Source organism: Henckelia pumila, chromosome 2 (genome assembly GCF_033568475.1).
Source record: "Henckelia pumila isolate YLH828 chromosome 2, ASM3356847v2, whole genome shotgun sequence".
NCBI lineage: Eukaryota > Viridiplantae > Streptophyta > Magnoliopsida > Lamiales > Gesneriaceae > Henckelia > Henckelia pumila.
This window is the reverse complement of record NC_133121.1, coordinates 154,147,297-154,161,831: the sequence shown is the minus strand read 5'-3', so window position 1 is coordinate 154,161,831 and position 14,535 is coordinate 154,147,297. Positions and strand designations below refer to the sequence as shown.

Below are 14,535 nucleotides of genomic sequence, written 5' to 3'. Positions count from 1 at the left end.
ATCACCTACTAAACATTCTTAGGCATTTAGATTTAAGTTTTAAAACACAATAAAAAATAAACAGCGGAAATAAAGTCTTATAGCAAACAACCGAAGAAATACAACCGATCCTAAGATTCAAGGTGAAACATAGTTTATATAACCCCATTAGTACTGAAAATACCCTCAATCAGAAACCTGATACTAAAAACAACACCAATCACGTTCCAATCTCAGCAGCCGCTACCTCCTGGTCAGTCCAACCTATGACCTGTCCCATGAAATGGGGTGTTCAAGAAAAAACCGACGACATGAGCGATAAAAATGTCAAGTACGAAAGTATGAGTATATACATGTTATGAATGCTAATGCAAATATATGGGTTAAAGCTCTTGCTCAATCAAGTTGCACCATGGTATGTAGCAGACTGGAACGTCGCATCAGGAGGTGACTCACACACCATAAATAAATATGTGGATATCAGTGTCCGGATCCTACACCAACGGGTACAACCATCAAATTGACAGTCAAGAAAGAAACAATCAGTTCAGTTGTGACCACGACTGAACCCAATCATTAAATTCGAAGAAAAGTGCAAGTAGTGTATTTATCACCCCTCTATACGCACTCACCGATCCTAACAATAATCAAATATGACTCCATAATTCCTTACAATTTGCATTAGAGCATCAAATTGAATTTGAAAGTGATGGTTGATGATGAATATTGGCACATGTGATTGGAAAATTTGATTTTTGGAGAATGAAAATTGAGGATTATCTATATGGTAAAAATCCGCATCACCATACAAGTACTTCAAACCCTTGTAATCAAAATAGTTCTCAAAGCGCTCACCATACAAGTAGTGACACCAGATCTTCAGTGCAAAAACAATCGTTGCAAGCTCCAAATTGTGTACTGGATAATTCTTCTCATGAGATTTCAACTATCGGGAAGCATGAGCAATCACATGCCCATTATGCGTCAGTAAACTTCCCAAAATCTGAAGAGAAGGATCTGTATAAACCACATAGCCACCGCAACTACATGAAAAAGCTAGCATAGGCGCGGTAGTCAGGCAACGTCAGAACTTGTGGAAACTCTGTTTACACTAAGCCGACCAGACAAAAGGAACATCTTTCCTTGTCAATTGTGTCAGTGGTCTAGCAATCTGTGAGAAATTCTCGATGAACTATCGATAGTATCCTGCTAAGACAAAGAAACTACGAATCTCTTAAGCTGTCGTTGGACGCGACCAGTTCAAAATAGCCTCCGTCTTACTCGGATCCACCGAAACACCATCCCACGAAATCACATGACCAAGGAATATCACTCGGTCAATCCAGAACTCGCACTTTCTTACCTTGACATACAATTGTTTTTCTCGAAGAGTCTGCAACATAATCCTCAAATGTTGTGCATGCTCGTCAACTCTACGTGAGTAAATCAGAATATCGTCGATAAACACTACGACAAACTTATCCATATAATCTTGAAAAACCATGTCCATCAAATCCATAAAGACTACAGGTGCATTCGTTAACCCGAAAAGCATAACTAGAAACTCGTAGTGACCATACCTCGTACAGAACACCGTCTTCAGAATGTCCTCATCTAGGACTCGCAACTGATGGTAACCAGACCTCAGGTAAATATTGGATTAAATTGAAGTTCCCTGAAGCTGGTCAAATAGATAATCAATACATGGTAACGAATACTTGTTCTTGATCGTCACTCGGCTCAGCTGACTCTAATAAATGAATATACCCATAGAAAAATCTTTATTCTTGATGAATAACACTGGATCTCCCCAAGATGAAATGCTCGGACGAATGTATCCCTTATCCAACAGGACTTGAAACTGCCGCTTCAATTCCCTCATCTCCGACGGCACCAGACGATAGGCTGCACGAGAAATATGTGTTGTCCCTAGCACAAGCTCAATTCCGATCAACCTCCCTGACCAGAGGAATACATGGGATCCTATAAGGGAACACATCTGAGAACTCATACACAACTGGAAAATCATCAAGATCAGTACTCCTTGTAGATGTGTCAATCACATAGATGAGGTAGTCTTCCCTGCCCAACTCCAAAGCTCGATAGGCTTTCAAAGCAGATACCAAAGGCATAGGAGGTTGCGCTCCCTCACCATAATAAAACCAACTATCGCACTCCAGCATACGAAATTTCACTTTCTTCTGGTAACAGATCACAGTATCTCGATACGTCATCAAAATATCAATACTCAAGATGCAGTAGAAATCCTCAATTGATAAAATCACCAGATTCGCTGCCAACTCATTACCCTCGAATTCTAAAGGACAACCCATAACTAGACGTTTGTCCATTTTTTGTACATACTTTATCATTTTTTAAAATTAAAATTTAAAATAGTTTTATTTTTTAAATATATTTTAACATTTATGATAAATTTTAAAACTCTTTTTTATATATATTTTACTATTTACATTACTTTCATAGTACTATATCATTTTTGATAATTTGGCAATAAAAAGATCATATAATACAAAACATATCAACATTTTCAAGTTGTTTAAAATAAGTTCATTCAAATACTATAATAATTTTTTTCTAAATAATACCTGACAGCTTATAAACTCCTAGAGTTTGTAAACTGTTTTTAATAAGCTAACACCCAAAAAATACCTATAGAGAGAGTATAAATATTCTCAAACTTTAGATGGGTTCAGATAGACGAAGATGAGTGAAAATTGTAGTTCGGATAGAATTGAAATTCTGGCTTCACCTTTAGCGACGGGTGGCTAAGAAATCAAAATTATATATAATAATAAGGGGAGTGTTATTTATACTCCAAAAAGTGTTAATAACACTGCATATTACCTATTTAATTATCTACTAGACAATAATGCCCTTTTAATTTTTTTCTTTATATAGTGTAACATTTTTATTTACCTTAAATAACTTAAAACTATATTTTGTATGTCAATTACAAATTCTAACATTTTAAAATTTTATCATAATTTTTAAGATACATAAAAATAATTAAAAAAAACTTAGTTGAATCTTGAATACTATAACTTAAGTTTTAGTAGAAACATAAAAATTTATTATTCAATTTTATCACAAAATATGGCTAGATTCTGGGGGAAGGGTCGCTGGTTTCTTCAGGGGCACCTTTTGCGGGTGTTTAAATGGACATCCAAATTTGATTATCAAAAAGAAAGCTCGATCGTCCCAGTTTGGGTTAGATTTCCGGACTTGCCGATTTCCTTATTTGAAAAGAAACTCCTCTTTTCAGTTGCTAATTTGGTTGGAAAACCTCTGAAAATGGATGAATTAACATCCAAATCTGAAAGGATCACGCTGGCTAGGGTGTGCGTGGAGGTAGACCTGCTGAAGCCTCGCCATGACGAAATTTACATTGGTCTGGGAGATAAGATCATTCTGCAAAAGGTGGTTTATGAATCAATCCCTAAATATTGCACAGATTGCTGTCATGTAGGCCATGGAGTTGATGATTGTTATGTGAATGGACGAGTTCCACCTCCACCTCCTAAAAATAAAAAGCAAATAGACCTTCGTGTTGTTATTAATGAAAAGAGGATTAAGGAAAAAATTAGTTTGGAACATGCAAATGATCAGCAGGCTGGTTCCAGTGGAGACAAATCGGATGGTACTCGCTTAGTTTGGAAGGAGGTGACTTCGAAAAAATGCAAAGAAAAGGTTGGTGACGGATCAATGGTGAGCCCCCCTCGTTCACCCCCTGGTTCTCCCTTTCCCAACGGTGCTGATCAGGTTTACTTTGGCCCTCGTAGCCCTATGAGAGGTCAGCGCTCGAAGCCTTCGAATCGCTTGGACCCTTTCCTTGCATACTTATATGAGGAGGATTTGGTTCCACATGTTCTCGAATCTTCAGTCAAGGCTTCAGGCCCTGTTAATTTCCAGCTAGGTGACTCTTCTGAATCCATTGATCCCCTAGTGGATAACTTGGCTAATGACCCCGTTTTAGCTAGAGATTTGGTTGTCAATGGACACCCTATTAGATCTGGGAAATTTGATGGAGTTTGGCCTGGATCTTGGGTTAATGGGGTATTTATTCAAGATGGGTTACATGAGGATAATAATGATTTGGCTTTGGTTCGATCGGACCATTCATTTCAAGAACTTGAGCAGCGCGGGGAGTCTTTCACTAATGAAGGTGATACTAGGCCTTCAGATGGCTGTACTGACGCCTTGGTAGAGGAGATGGCTGCCCATGGTGATTTACGAGGTTTGGCCGACGGTTATTCAGTAGGGAAAGAAACCGAGCTTGCCATTACGATCACAGAAAATATTTCTGCTGATATGTTAAATATTTATGCTGATAAAACTGTGAAGAGGGGGCGGGGTTGTCCTCCTAAAAGAAATAAATCGGTGCCTCCGACATTGACAAGGGAAAGTTTTCCTAATCTTGATTCGTCCCAGCCTTCCAATATTTCTCAATGTTGAACGGGATCATTTGGGATGTTCGTGGAATTGGAAATACAGCAGCTCAAAGATGCATCAAGTTTTTGAAGGTGTCTAACGCTCTTCTTTTTTTAGCTGTTATTGAACCCAAGCGACAGTTAGATCTAGAATGAAGCTCTAAAAAATTTGGTTTTTTGGAGGTTATCTCTAATTTTAGCAGCAAAATATGGCTTTATTTCTCTCATCAGGTTTCGGTATCTGTGGTGGTGGATCATGAGCAATTTATCCACGTCAAATTATCTTTTGGCCTTTTTCCAATTGATATTTATGTTTCTGTTGTCTATGCTAAATGTAATAGAACAGAAAGGCGGGATCTTTGGGATGGTCTTCTGGATTGTATTCCTCGGGATGGATGCCTGTGGGTTGTTGGCGGAGATTTTTTTTATATTATCACTGATCCGGTAGAACACTCTCGTGGTGTTGTCAATTGTCCAGGTGCCATGGCTGATTTTTCTGATTTTATTATTTCAGCGGGGCTGTCTGACGCTGATTTTGTTGGTGCAAAGTTCACTTGGACTAACAACAGTATTTGGAAGCGTTTGGATAGGGTCCTCCTTTCTTCTAATTGGGCAGAGTTCTTTAATTCTTTTAAATTGGAGCATCTTCATCGAGGGTCTTCTGATCATTGCCCCCTTCAGATTTCGGCCCCTTTCTTTCCCAGGAAGTCTGGGTCCTTTCGATTTCAGGATATGTGGTTTTCTCATCAGGGGTTTATGCAAACTGTGAGATTGAATTGGAATAATCCTTGCCCTTATATTGATCTCAGCAAATTGGTCTTTAAATTAAAGAGGCTTAAGATTCATCTCAAATGGTGGAACAAGGATGTGTTTGGTAATGTTCACGATAATGTTAAGGTTCTTGATCTTAAAGCTTCTCAGGCTCAGGTCGATTTTGATGATAATCCTTCTGAAGAGAATTGATCAGCCCTCTCCTTGGCCCTTGCTAATCTCGCCATGGGTTTATCTATGGAGGAGGCTTTCTGAAAGCAAAAAGCTTCTGCCAAATGGATAATGGAGGGTGAGAAGAATACTGCTCTTTTTCATAATATGGTTAATCGGCGTCGAGTTCATAATAAAATTTTTTGAATTTGGGATGATGGTACTGCCCTGGATAATCCTTCTCAAATTTCGGAGTCTGGAGTTTGGTTTTTTTAGAGTTTGTTGACTGGTGAGTCTTCAGCCCCTTATGAACCTAAGTTTGATAACATCCCGGTGTTGGTTACAGAGGAGGATAATTGTTTTTTATTAGCGCCATTTTCTGAGAAAGAAATCCATGACTGTGTCCTCTCGATTCATCCAGATAGTGCTGCTGGTCCTGATGGGTTTTCAGCTGGGTTTTATAGAAACTGCTGGGAGATTGTGAAATCATATGTTATTGATGCGGTCAGAGATTTTTGGTTCGGGTCCCCTCTACCTAGGAGCATCACCCTCACTTATTTTAATCCCTAAGATTGGTGAAGCTCAGAGATTGTCTGATTTTGGACCAATTAGCTTATTTAATGTCAGTAATAAAATCATTACTAAGTTAATTACTCTTCGTCTGAATCAGATTTTGCCGAAAATCATATCTCCTGCCCAGGCTGGTTTTGCTACTGGTCGCCTTATATATGATAATATTCTCCTTGCTCAGGAGATGGTTCATCACTTAAATCATCAAACGAGGGGAAGGGGGGGAAATATTATGTTTAAATTGGATATGGCTAAAGCTTATGATAGGGTTCAGTGGAATTTCTTATAGAAGATGCTTAGAGCTTTTGGTTTCTCCGAGGGTTTTTGACAGGTTATCCTTCATTGTGTTAACAATTGCTGGTTCTCTGTTATGGTTAATGGTTCTCTGTCGGGATTCTTTCAGTCGAGAAGGGGTCTCAGGCAAGGAGATCCGATCTCTCCTTCTCTCTTCATTATTGCTGCTGAATATTTGTCTAGGGCTTGGATAATTTATTTGCTCGGCATAGGGCGCTTCATTTCAGTACGGGCTGTTCTTTCAGGATTTCTCATTTGGCGTATGCAGATGATCTCTTTATTTTCGCGAATGGCTCTATCCCAGGGATCAAGATACTTTGGAATTTTTTATTTCATTATGAACAGTGTTCCGGTCAGCTCATTAGCAATGCGAAGAGTGTGGTACTCACTGCCAGTAACTGTCCACCTCAGAAGAAGGGGAAATATCTGGAAATCACTGGCTTTGGAGAGGGTTCTCTTTCTATTAAATATTTAGGTGCTCCTCTCTTTATAGGCCCGAAGAAGAGTTCTTACTTTTCGAATATTATTGTTAATGTTACTAAGAAATTGCAAGGATGGGATACACAACTTTTGTCCTTTGGTAGTAGATTGGTGCTTATCAAAAGTGTTCTTTGCTCCATGCCTATATACCTTTTCCAGGTTATGCAGCCTCCAGGGACTATTTTGCAGAGATTTGAGATGTTATGTGCCAAATTTTTATGGGGATCTAAGGAGGGGAATAGAAAAATTCATTGGGTTGCTTGGAAGAATATTTGTCTTCCAGTCTCTGAAGGGGGTTTAGGTATTCGAAGACTAAAGGACTCCTTGACGGCCTTTTCTTTTAAACTATGGTTTCGGTTCAGGTCTGTGGAGTCTTTGTGGAGTAAATTCTTGGTGGCTAGATACTGTAAATTTTATCCTTCGACAGTTGTTCAGATTAAGCCAAATATTTCTCCAACATGACGACGGATGATGAAAATTAAAGACAGAGCTGAACAGGAGATTGGTTGGAGGATTGGAGAGGGTTTGCTCAGCTTCTGGTTTGATTCTTGGCTTTCGGATGACCCTATTTCTTCTTTGACTATTATTCAAGGGAATTCTTCCAGGATTGTTGAATGGTTTTTGGAGGATCATAAATGGAATTTGGCTCGCCTCCTTTTAGTAGTTCCTCCTCATATTGCTTACAAGATTATGGATGTTCCCATTCATCCTATTTCGAGAGATGTTGCAGTTTGGAAGCCAACTCTTAACGGTAGATTTTCTGTTAAATCTGCCTGGGAGCTGGTTCGGCATCGGCACATGGAACTGGGTTGGTTTAAAGGTTGCTGGTCTAAGTTGTTTAAACCATCTATTTCTATTTTTTTTGCTGGAGGTGGTTTTTTAAAAGAATTTCGGTTGATGATATCCTTCATGCTAGGGGGAATTCTCTGGCCTCGATTTGCCAAGGATGTTGTAACCAAGAATCTTTTGAACATTTATTTTTTGAGTGTGACCCTGCAGTTGGTGTGTGGCAATATTTTGGTCGGCTCTTCCGAGTTCAAAATTTTCAAATCTTCGCTAATTGGAAGATTTCGACTGGCTGGAGTAAGAGTGGCCACATTAGGGAGCTTATTCCTTTTTTGATTATCTGGTTTATTTGGAAGGCGAGAAATGAGCACAAACATAAGGGTACCAGAATTCACTCGGCGAGGATTATTCTTCATATTAATGAGTTTATTCTTTCTATTAACCGAGCAGGCTTGCTGAAGGGGAGTCATTGGATTGGTTTTGAGGATGTGGCTACCTCAATGGGTATGAACTCGGTAATTTCGAGAACTATTACCATTCGTCTAGTACGATGGTTGACTCCGGAGATCGGTTTTTTTAAACTAAATACTGATGGGTGTTCTAAAGTGGGAGGTTAATCTGGCATTGGAGGAATCATCCGGGATCATCATGGGCTGACGGTTGTGGCTTTTCATGATTATATTGGGATTGGTTCTAATATGAGAGCAGAGCTTCTAGCTATTTTAAGGGGTCTGCAGGTTTGCAAGCTGTATATTTTGTTTTCCCTTTGGCTTGAAGTCGATTCTAGCAGTTCTTGCTATTTTGGATGCGGATTTTTCGGCTTGGGAACTTACTGGGATTGTGACTAAGATTCAGGCTATTCTTTTGGAGTCCATGGTGCGAAAATCTCATATTTATAGGGAAGCTAACGGAGCAGCGGACGAATTAGCTAACCTTGGCTTGGCCTTGGGATCGGCCATACTACATCCGACAGATATTTCTGGGAAGCTTAGAGGGATCTGTAGACTAGATAAATCTGGTCTACCTTACATTAGAGTTAAATTTATTATTTCTTAATTTCTGCATTTTTATTCTTGTAATTTCTTGAGAGATTCTGGTCTAGTCCCCCTCTCTTGTATTTTCATTTTTATGAAATAAACGGGTAGAGGTCCGCCTAACCCCCGCTACAAAAGGCGGCTATGGGAAAAAAAATAAATTTTTAAAAAAATCAGGTAGTACCCAAACCAGAATAACCTGATTCCGATTTTTTGACCCGAACATGTTTACCTCTACATTTATAATTTATAAAAATACTAAAAACATAAAAAATAATCTAATTTTTAATTTTATTATTTAGTATATTTTATCTCTTATTATAAGATTTAATCAGAATTTGATAATTAAGTTTTTTTTTTAAAAAAATAAGAATTTGATAATTCAAAGTTTTTTTATATCTCAATTATTTTATGTATTTTTTTTTTCTAAAACCAGGATGAAATATTTAATATTAATGTTATATTTTTTAAATTTATTTTCTTTCGGTATATGATAAATTTTGTGAACTAATTTTTAAAATATTATAGTTTTAGTTGTTGGCGTACAAAATAATTGGAATTGAATTTTTTTATAGTAAATCCAAATGTTATAATATAAGAAAAGTAAAGATAAGGGTAATATTAAATAGTAATTAATTAAATTGATAATGTGAAGTGTTATTAGCACTTTTTGGACCTAATAATAATAATAATTGTTGTGAAAAAGTAAAAATTTGCGGTAAAAGGTAAATACTCCAAAACTCAAAATATATCAAACTCTACACTTTATAATATTTTTCTCTCAACTCAATTATATTTTTCATCATAAATGAAGACCTATTTATAGATTCACATTTGAGACTAGTCCAAAAATAAATACATCATCATCTACATCATCACACACTAATTTTCCACATTTTACAACTCAATATTCAACATTCAATATTCAATATTCAATATAATAATAATAATAATAATATTTTTCAACACTCCCCCTTGTGATGATGATCGTCATATGATGATTGTCTTTATTACGTGTTTTATGCTGCCTCGTTAAAAACCTTACTAAGAAAAACCCAGTGGGATAAAAACCATAGTAAGGGAAAAAGAGTGCAGCCACGTAAACTCCCCCTCATGTTAACATGAGTGATTCTTCACATATTCCATAGATTGCGCATCCCAATGTTGTATATATGCTTTCTGAATATCGTCGTGGGAAGTGCCTTTGTGAAGAGATCTGATGAGTTCTCGCTTGATTGAATGTAACAGGTATCAATATCTTTATTCTTCTCAAGCTCTTGAGTGTAGGCAAAGAATTTTGGGGGGATATGTTTGGTTCTGTCACTTTTGATGTATCCTTCTTTCATTTGAGCAATACATGCAGCATTATCTTCATATAGTGTCACAGGCTTCTTTTCTACTGTCAATCCACACGATATTTAAATATGTTTGGTCATTGACTTTAACCATACACATTCACGACTTGCTTCATGTAATGCAATAATCTCGGCGTGATTTGATGAAGTTGTTACGAGTGTTTGTTTCTGTGAACGCCAAGAAATTGCGGTGCCTCCACGAGTAAATACATATCCGGTTTGGAAACGCGCCTTATGTGGATCAGATAAATATCCAGCATCAGCATAACCAATGATACTTTGATTGGTGTCTTTTGAGTACAAAAGTCCCAAATCTGTCGTTACTCGTAGATAACGGAATATATGTTTAATTTCGTTCCAGTGCCTCTTTGTTGGATATGAACTGAATATTGCCAATAAATTTACAGCAAAAGATATATCAGGTCTAGTGCAATTTGCAAGATACATAAGGGCACCAATGGCACTTAGATATGGTACTTCAGGACCAAGAATAACTTCATCACCTTCACATGGACGAAATAGATCTTTTTCTATGTTTAATGATCTTACAACCATTGGAGTACTTAATGGATTTGATTTATCCATATTAAAACTTTTAAGGATCTTTTCTGTATAATTTGTCTGGTGAACAAAAATTCCACATTCTTTTTGTTCTATTTTCAAACCCAGACAGTACTTGGTTTTTCCAAGATCCTTCATTTCGAATTCTTCCTTCAAGTACATCATAACCTCTTGAATTTATTTATTCGTTCCAATGATGTTTAAATCATCAACATATACAGCAATAATTACACATCCGGATGTTGTTTTCTTGATAAAAACACAAGGGCATATTAGATCATTTACATATCCCTTTTTCATCAAGTGCTCACTTAGCCGATTATACCACATTCGGCCGGATTGCTTTAACCCATATATTGATCTTTGCAATTTTACAGAATAAAATTCTCTGGGTTTTGAACTTTGTGCTTCAGGCATCTTAAATCCTTCAGGGATTTTCATGTATATATCACTATCAAGTGATCCGTATAAGTAAGCTGTAACAACATCCATAAGACACATTTCCAAATTTTCAGACACTGCCAAACTAATCAAATATCGAAACGTAATTGCATCCATAACAAGAGAATACGTTTCTTCATAATCAATTTCAGGCCTTTGAGAAAAACCTTGTGCAACAAGTCTAGCTTTATATCTGACTATTTCATTTTTCTCATTTTGCTTTCGAATAAAAACCCATTTGTATCCAACAGGTTTTACACCTACAGGTGTGAGGACTATAGGTCCAAAAACATTGCGTTTATTCAGCGAATCCAATTCAACCTGGATGGCATCTTTCCATTTGACCCAATCATGACGAGTTTTACATTCACCAAAAGATTTTGGTTCATGATCCTCATTTTCATTTACGATGTCACAAGCCACATTATAAGAAAATATCTCATCAATATCTTCTATGTCTTTTCAGTTCCATATTTTTCCAGTATTAATATAATTGATAGAGATTTCACGATTCTCGTCAGTTTGTGGTTCTGACAGAATATTTTCATCATCAGGTGATTCTTCTGGAACACCATTTTCTATTTTATGATCGTCGTGTTTCTCTATGCCTTTTCTTTTCCGAGGATTTTTATCCTTGGAACCGACTGGTCTTCCACGCTTCAAGCGTTTTATGACATCATGAGTGTCTTCAATTTGTTTCTTTGGAATTTCAATTCGAGCAGGGGCATTTACAGCATGTATATATGATTTTGTTACCCCTTTTGTGTCTGCAAATGTATCTGGCATTTGATTTGCAATTCTTTGCATGTGCACAATTTGCTGTACATCTTTCTCACATTGTTTGGTCCTTGGATCCAAATGTAACAATGATGGTACATACCATGTGATTTTTTTTTCGATGTGTTTCTTTTCTCCCCCTAATATTGAGAAAATTTCTTCATTAAAATGACAATCAGCAAAGCGTGCTGTAAACACATCGCCTGTCTGAGGCTCAAGATATCGAATGATTGATGGACTATCATAACCGATATAAATACCGATTTTTTTTAGGACCCATTTTTGATCGTTGAGGTGGTGCAATAGGCACATACATCATACATCCAAAAATTCTCAGATGAGAAATATTTGGTTCTTTACCAAATTCAAGCTGCAATGGGGAGAATTTATGATATGCACTTGGTCTGATGCGAATTAATGCCGCAGCATGTAAAATTGCATGTTCCCATATAGAAATAGGGAGTTTTGTTTTCTTAATCATTGGTCTAGCAATCAGTTGTAGACGTTTAATCAATGATTCAGCTAATCCATTTTGCGTATGAACATGAGCTACATGATGTTCAACAGTGATTCCCATTGACATACAATAATCATTGAAAGTCTGGGATGTAAATTCTCCAGCATTATCAAGTCTTATTTTCTTGATTGTATAATCGGGAAATTGATTTCGCAATTTTATTATTTGAGTCATCAATCTTGCAGATGTCACATTCCGAGTTGACAATAAGCATACATATGACCATCTGCTAGAGGCATCGATCAATACCATAAAGTATCGAAATGGTCCACATGGTGGATGAATTGGCCCACAAATATCACCCTGAATACGTTCAAGAAATATGGGTGATTCAGTTTGGATTTTAGCTGGTGATGGTCTTATAATAAGTTTTTCAAGTGAACATGCTTTACATTGAAACTTATTATTCTGAAAGATCTTCTGGTCTTTCAATGGATGACCATGCGTATTTTCAATAATTCTTCGCATCATTATTGAACAAGGATGTCCCAATCGATCATTGCAATTTGTTAATATTGAAGAACTATTAACCACCATATTTGATTCGATTGACCTTATATGTGTATAATGCAATCCAGTAGGGAGCATTGATAATTTTTCAACCACATATTTCTTTCCTGATTTATATGTGGTAAGACACATATATTTCTGATTTCCATCAGTTATCGTCTCAGTATCATACCCATGAGAATATATGTCATTAAAACTCAACAAATTTCTTTTTGATCCTGGTGAATATAAAACATCATTTATAAAAACTTTTGTACCATTAGGTAACAAAAAATGTGCTTTTCCACAACCTTCAATCAAGTCTACAGGACCTGATATTGTATTCACCATTGTATTTGTTGGTTTTAATTCCAAGAAATATCTTTTATCTTGGAGAATGGTGTGCGTTGTACCACTATCGGGTATGCAAACTTTCATGAGTTTATTTTTGCTCATAGCATTTTCCATACTTCAAAAATGCAATAAATAAAATCAAGGATAATATATATATGCAAAATATAGCATGTTTCATAAGAATGCATGAAAAATATAGCATGTTACATTTCAGTCCCACCAATATATTAATCAATGTTCTCGAAATCATTTGAAAAAATTGGCAGCATTGAAATAAGTTGAACCACTTAAATGTTACTGTTTTCAACAAAATTGGTCTCTTTTTATTTCCCCTTTATCGATACTTTAAAGAGCTTACATAAGTGCTCTGGGGTATATGACCAATGTCTTGGAGTGCCACATTTATAACAAACACTCTCATATCTTTTTAAGTGATTTTTATTTTCACTCATATTTTCATGCTGCCTTTTTGGGTGGTTCGTGGCGTTCTTTTGAGATTAGTTATTGAAGTAATTATCTCGATTATTTTCATATTCACGGCCATAACCACGACCACGATCATTTCTACGTCCACGTTCATGACCACATCCTCGACCTCAACCAAAATCTAGTTTATGCCTTTGATTTTGGTTTTCATTTTTACTTACGACATTTGCTTCTGAAAATGCCGTAGATACATTGAGTCGGGATTGATGATTTCTCATTAACATTTCTTTGCTCTTTTCTAGTGATATCGAGAGCAACGAATTTAAACTTTGCCAAATTTGACATGGTGGTACTAGAAAAATAACAATGCATTTTATAAGTTAATTTCCATTAATATGACAATACAAAATAATGGATAAACGATGAGTACAAGTACGTGTACAAATAGAGAAAAAGTATGTGGTGGAAAATCGTTGGTGAGTACAAGACTCGTGAGCATGATGATCATAGTCGTTATGAAAAATAGCCTTATAAATGCCATCATCTTCATCTTCGAAAAAAACCGAGGACAAAATTTTTTTTTTGAGAGAAAGAGTGAATTTGGTGTGATTGAAAATGAGTTTGAGTGAACATATTTATAGACCAAAAACTAGCCGTTTGTTACCGTTTGTGACCGTTGGGGGTAAGGAATAAAATCGAGTATGTGTTGAATAAAAAATCGTGATAATCATGTGATGCATATAATGATAATCATAATTAAATAATTATGTATATCATATCATTTTATTATAAGGTCGGTGCCGTAGACATCCTTTTATATAATATTGTGAAATTATACCAATATAGTTAGTATAAAGTCAGGTATAGTATATCATATCACATTATTATAAGATCGGTGTAGTAGACAACCTTTTATATAATATTGTGAAATTATACCAATATATTTAGTATAAAGTCAGGTATAATATATCATATCATATTATTATAAGATCGGTGTCGTAGACAACCTTTTATATAATAACATGAAATTATACAAATATGATTATATTGTTTAAGAACCTTAGAGGCTTTTATACTTGTCGTATCCCTTACCGGGAGTGTGG

The 14,535-nt window shown here is 36.2% G+C and overlaps 2 protein-coding genes across 2 annotated transcripts; both read left to right on the top strand.

The window, feature by feature from the left end:
* The first annotated feature begins 3,093 nt into the window (after positions 1-3,093).
* On the top strand, positions 3,094-5,390 carry LOC140878740 (uncharacterized). The gene is made up of 3 exons (XM_073282355.1): positions 3,094-4,351; positions 4,429-4,520; positions 4,659-5,390. The coding sequence occupies exons 1-3, from the start codon at positions 3,094-3,096 to the stop codon at positions 5,388-5,390; spliced, it is 2,082 nt and encodes a 693-aa protein (XP_073138456.1).
* Positions 5,391-5,480: 90 nt separating this feature from the next.
* LOC140878739 (uncharacterized) lies at positions 5,481-7,154 on the top strand. The gene is made up of 5 exons (XM_073282354.1): positions 5,481-5,519; positions 5,625-5,852; positions 6,019-6,105; positions 6,250-6,338; positions 6,425-7,154. Exons 1-5 carry the CDS (start codon positions 5,481-5,483, stop codon positions 7,152-7,154), a joined length of 1,173 nt encoding a protein of 390 aa, XP_073138455.1.
* The last annotated feature ends 7,381 nt before the right edge of the window (positions 7,155-14,535 follow it).

Bases quoted from the DNA above. Each gene is read 5' to 3' on its own strand.
- LOC140878739 (XM_073282354.1), top strand. From the start codon at position 5,481: ATGGAGGGTGAGAAGAATACTGCTCTTTTTCATAATATG. The intron at 5,520-5,624 runs GTTAATCGGCGT...TGGTTTTTTTAG, and splicing joins CTGCTCTTTTTCATAATATG to AGTTTGTTGACTGGTGAGTC. The intron at 6,106-6,249 runs GTTCATCACTTA...GGTTTTTGACAG, and splicing joins TTCTCCTTGCTCAGGAGATG to GTTATCCTTCATTGTGTTAA.
- LOC140878740 (XM_073282355.1), top strand. From the start codon at position 3,094: ATGGCTAGATTCTGGGGGAAGGGTCGCTGGTTTCTTCAGGGGCACCTT. The intron at 4,352-4,428 runs GTTGTCCTCCTA...GATTCGTCCCAG, and splicing joins AACTGTGAAGAGGGGGCGGG to CCTTCCAATATTTCTCAATG. The intron at 4,521-4,658 runs GTGTCTAACGCT...TTCTCTCATCAG, and splicing joins GATGCATCAAGTTTTTGAAG to GTTTCGGTATCTGTGGTGGT.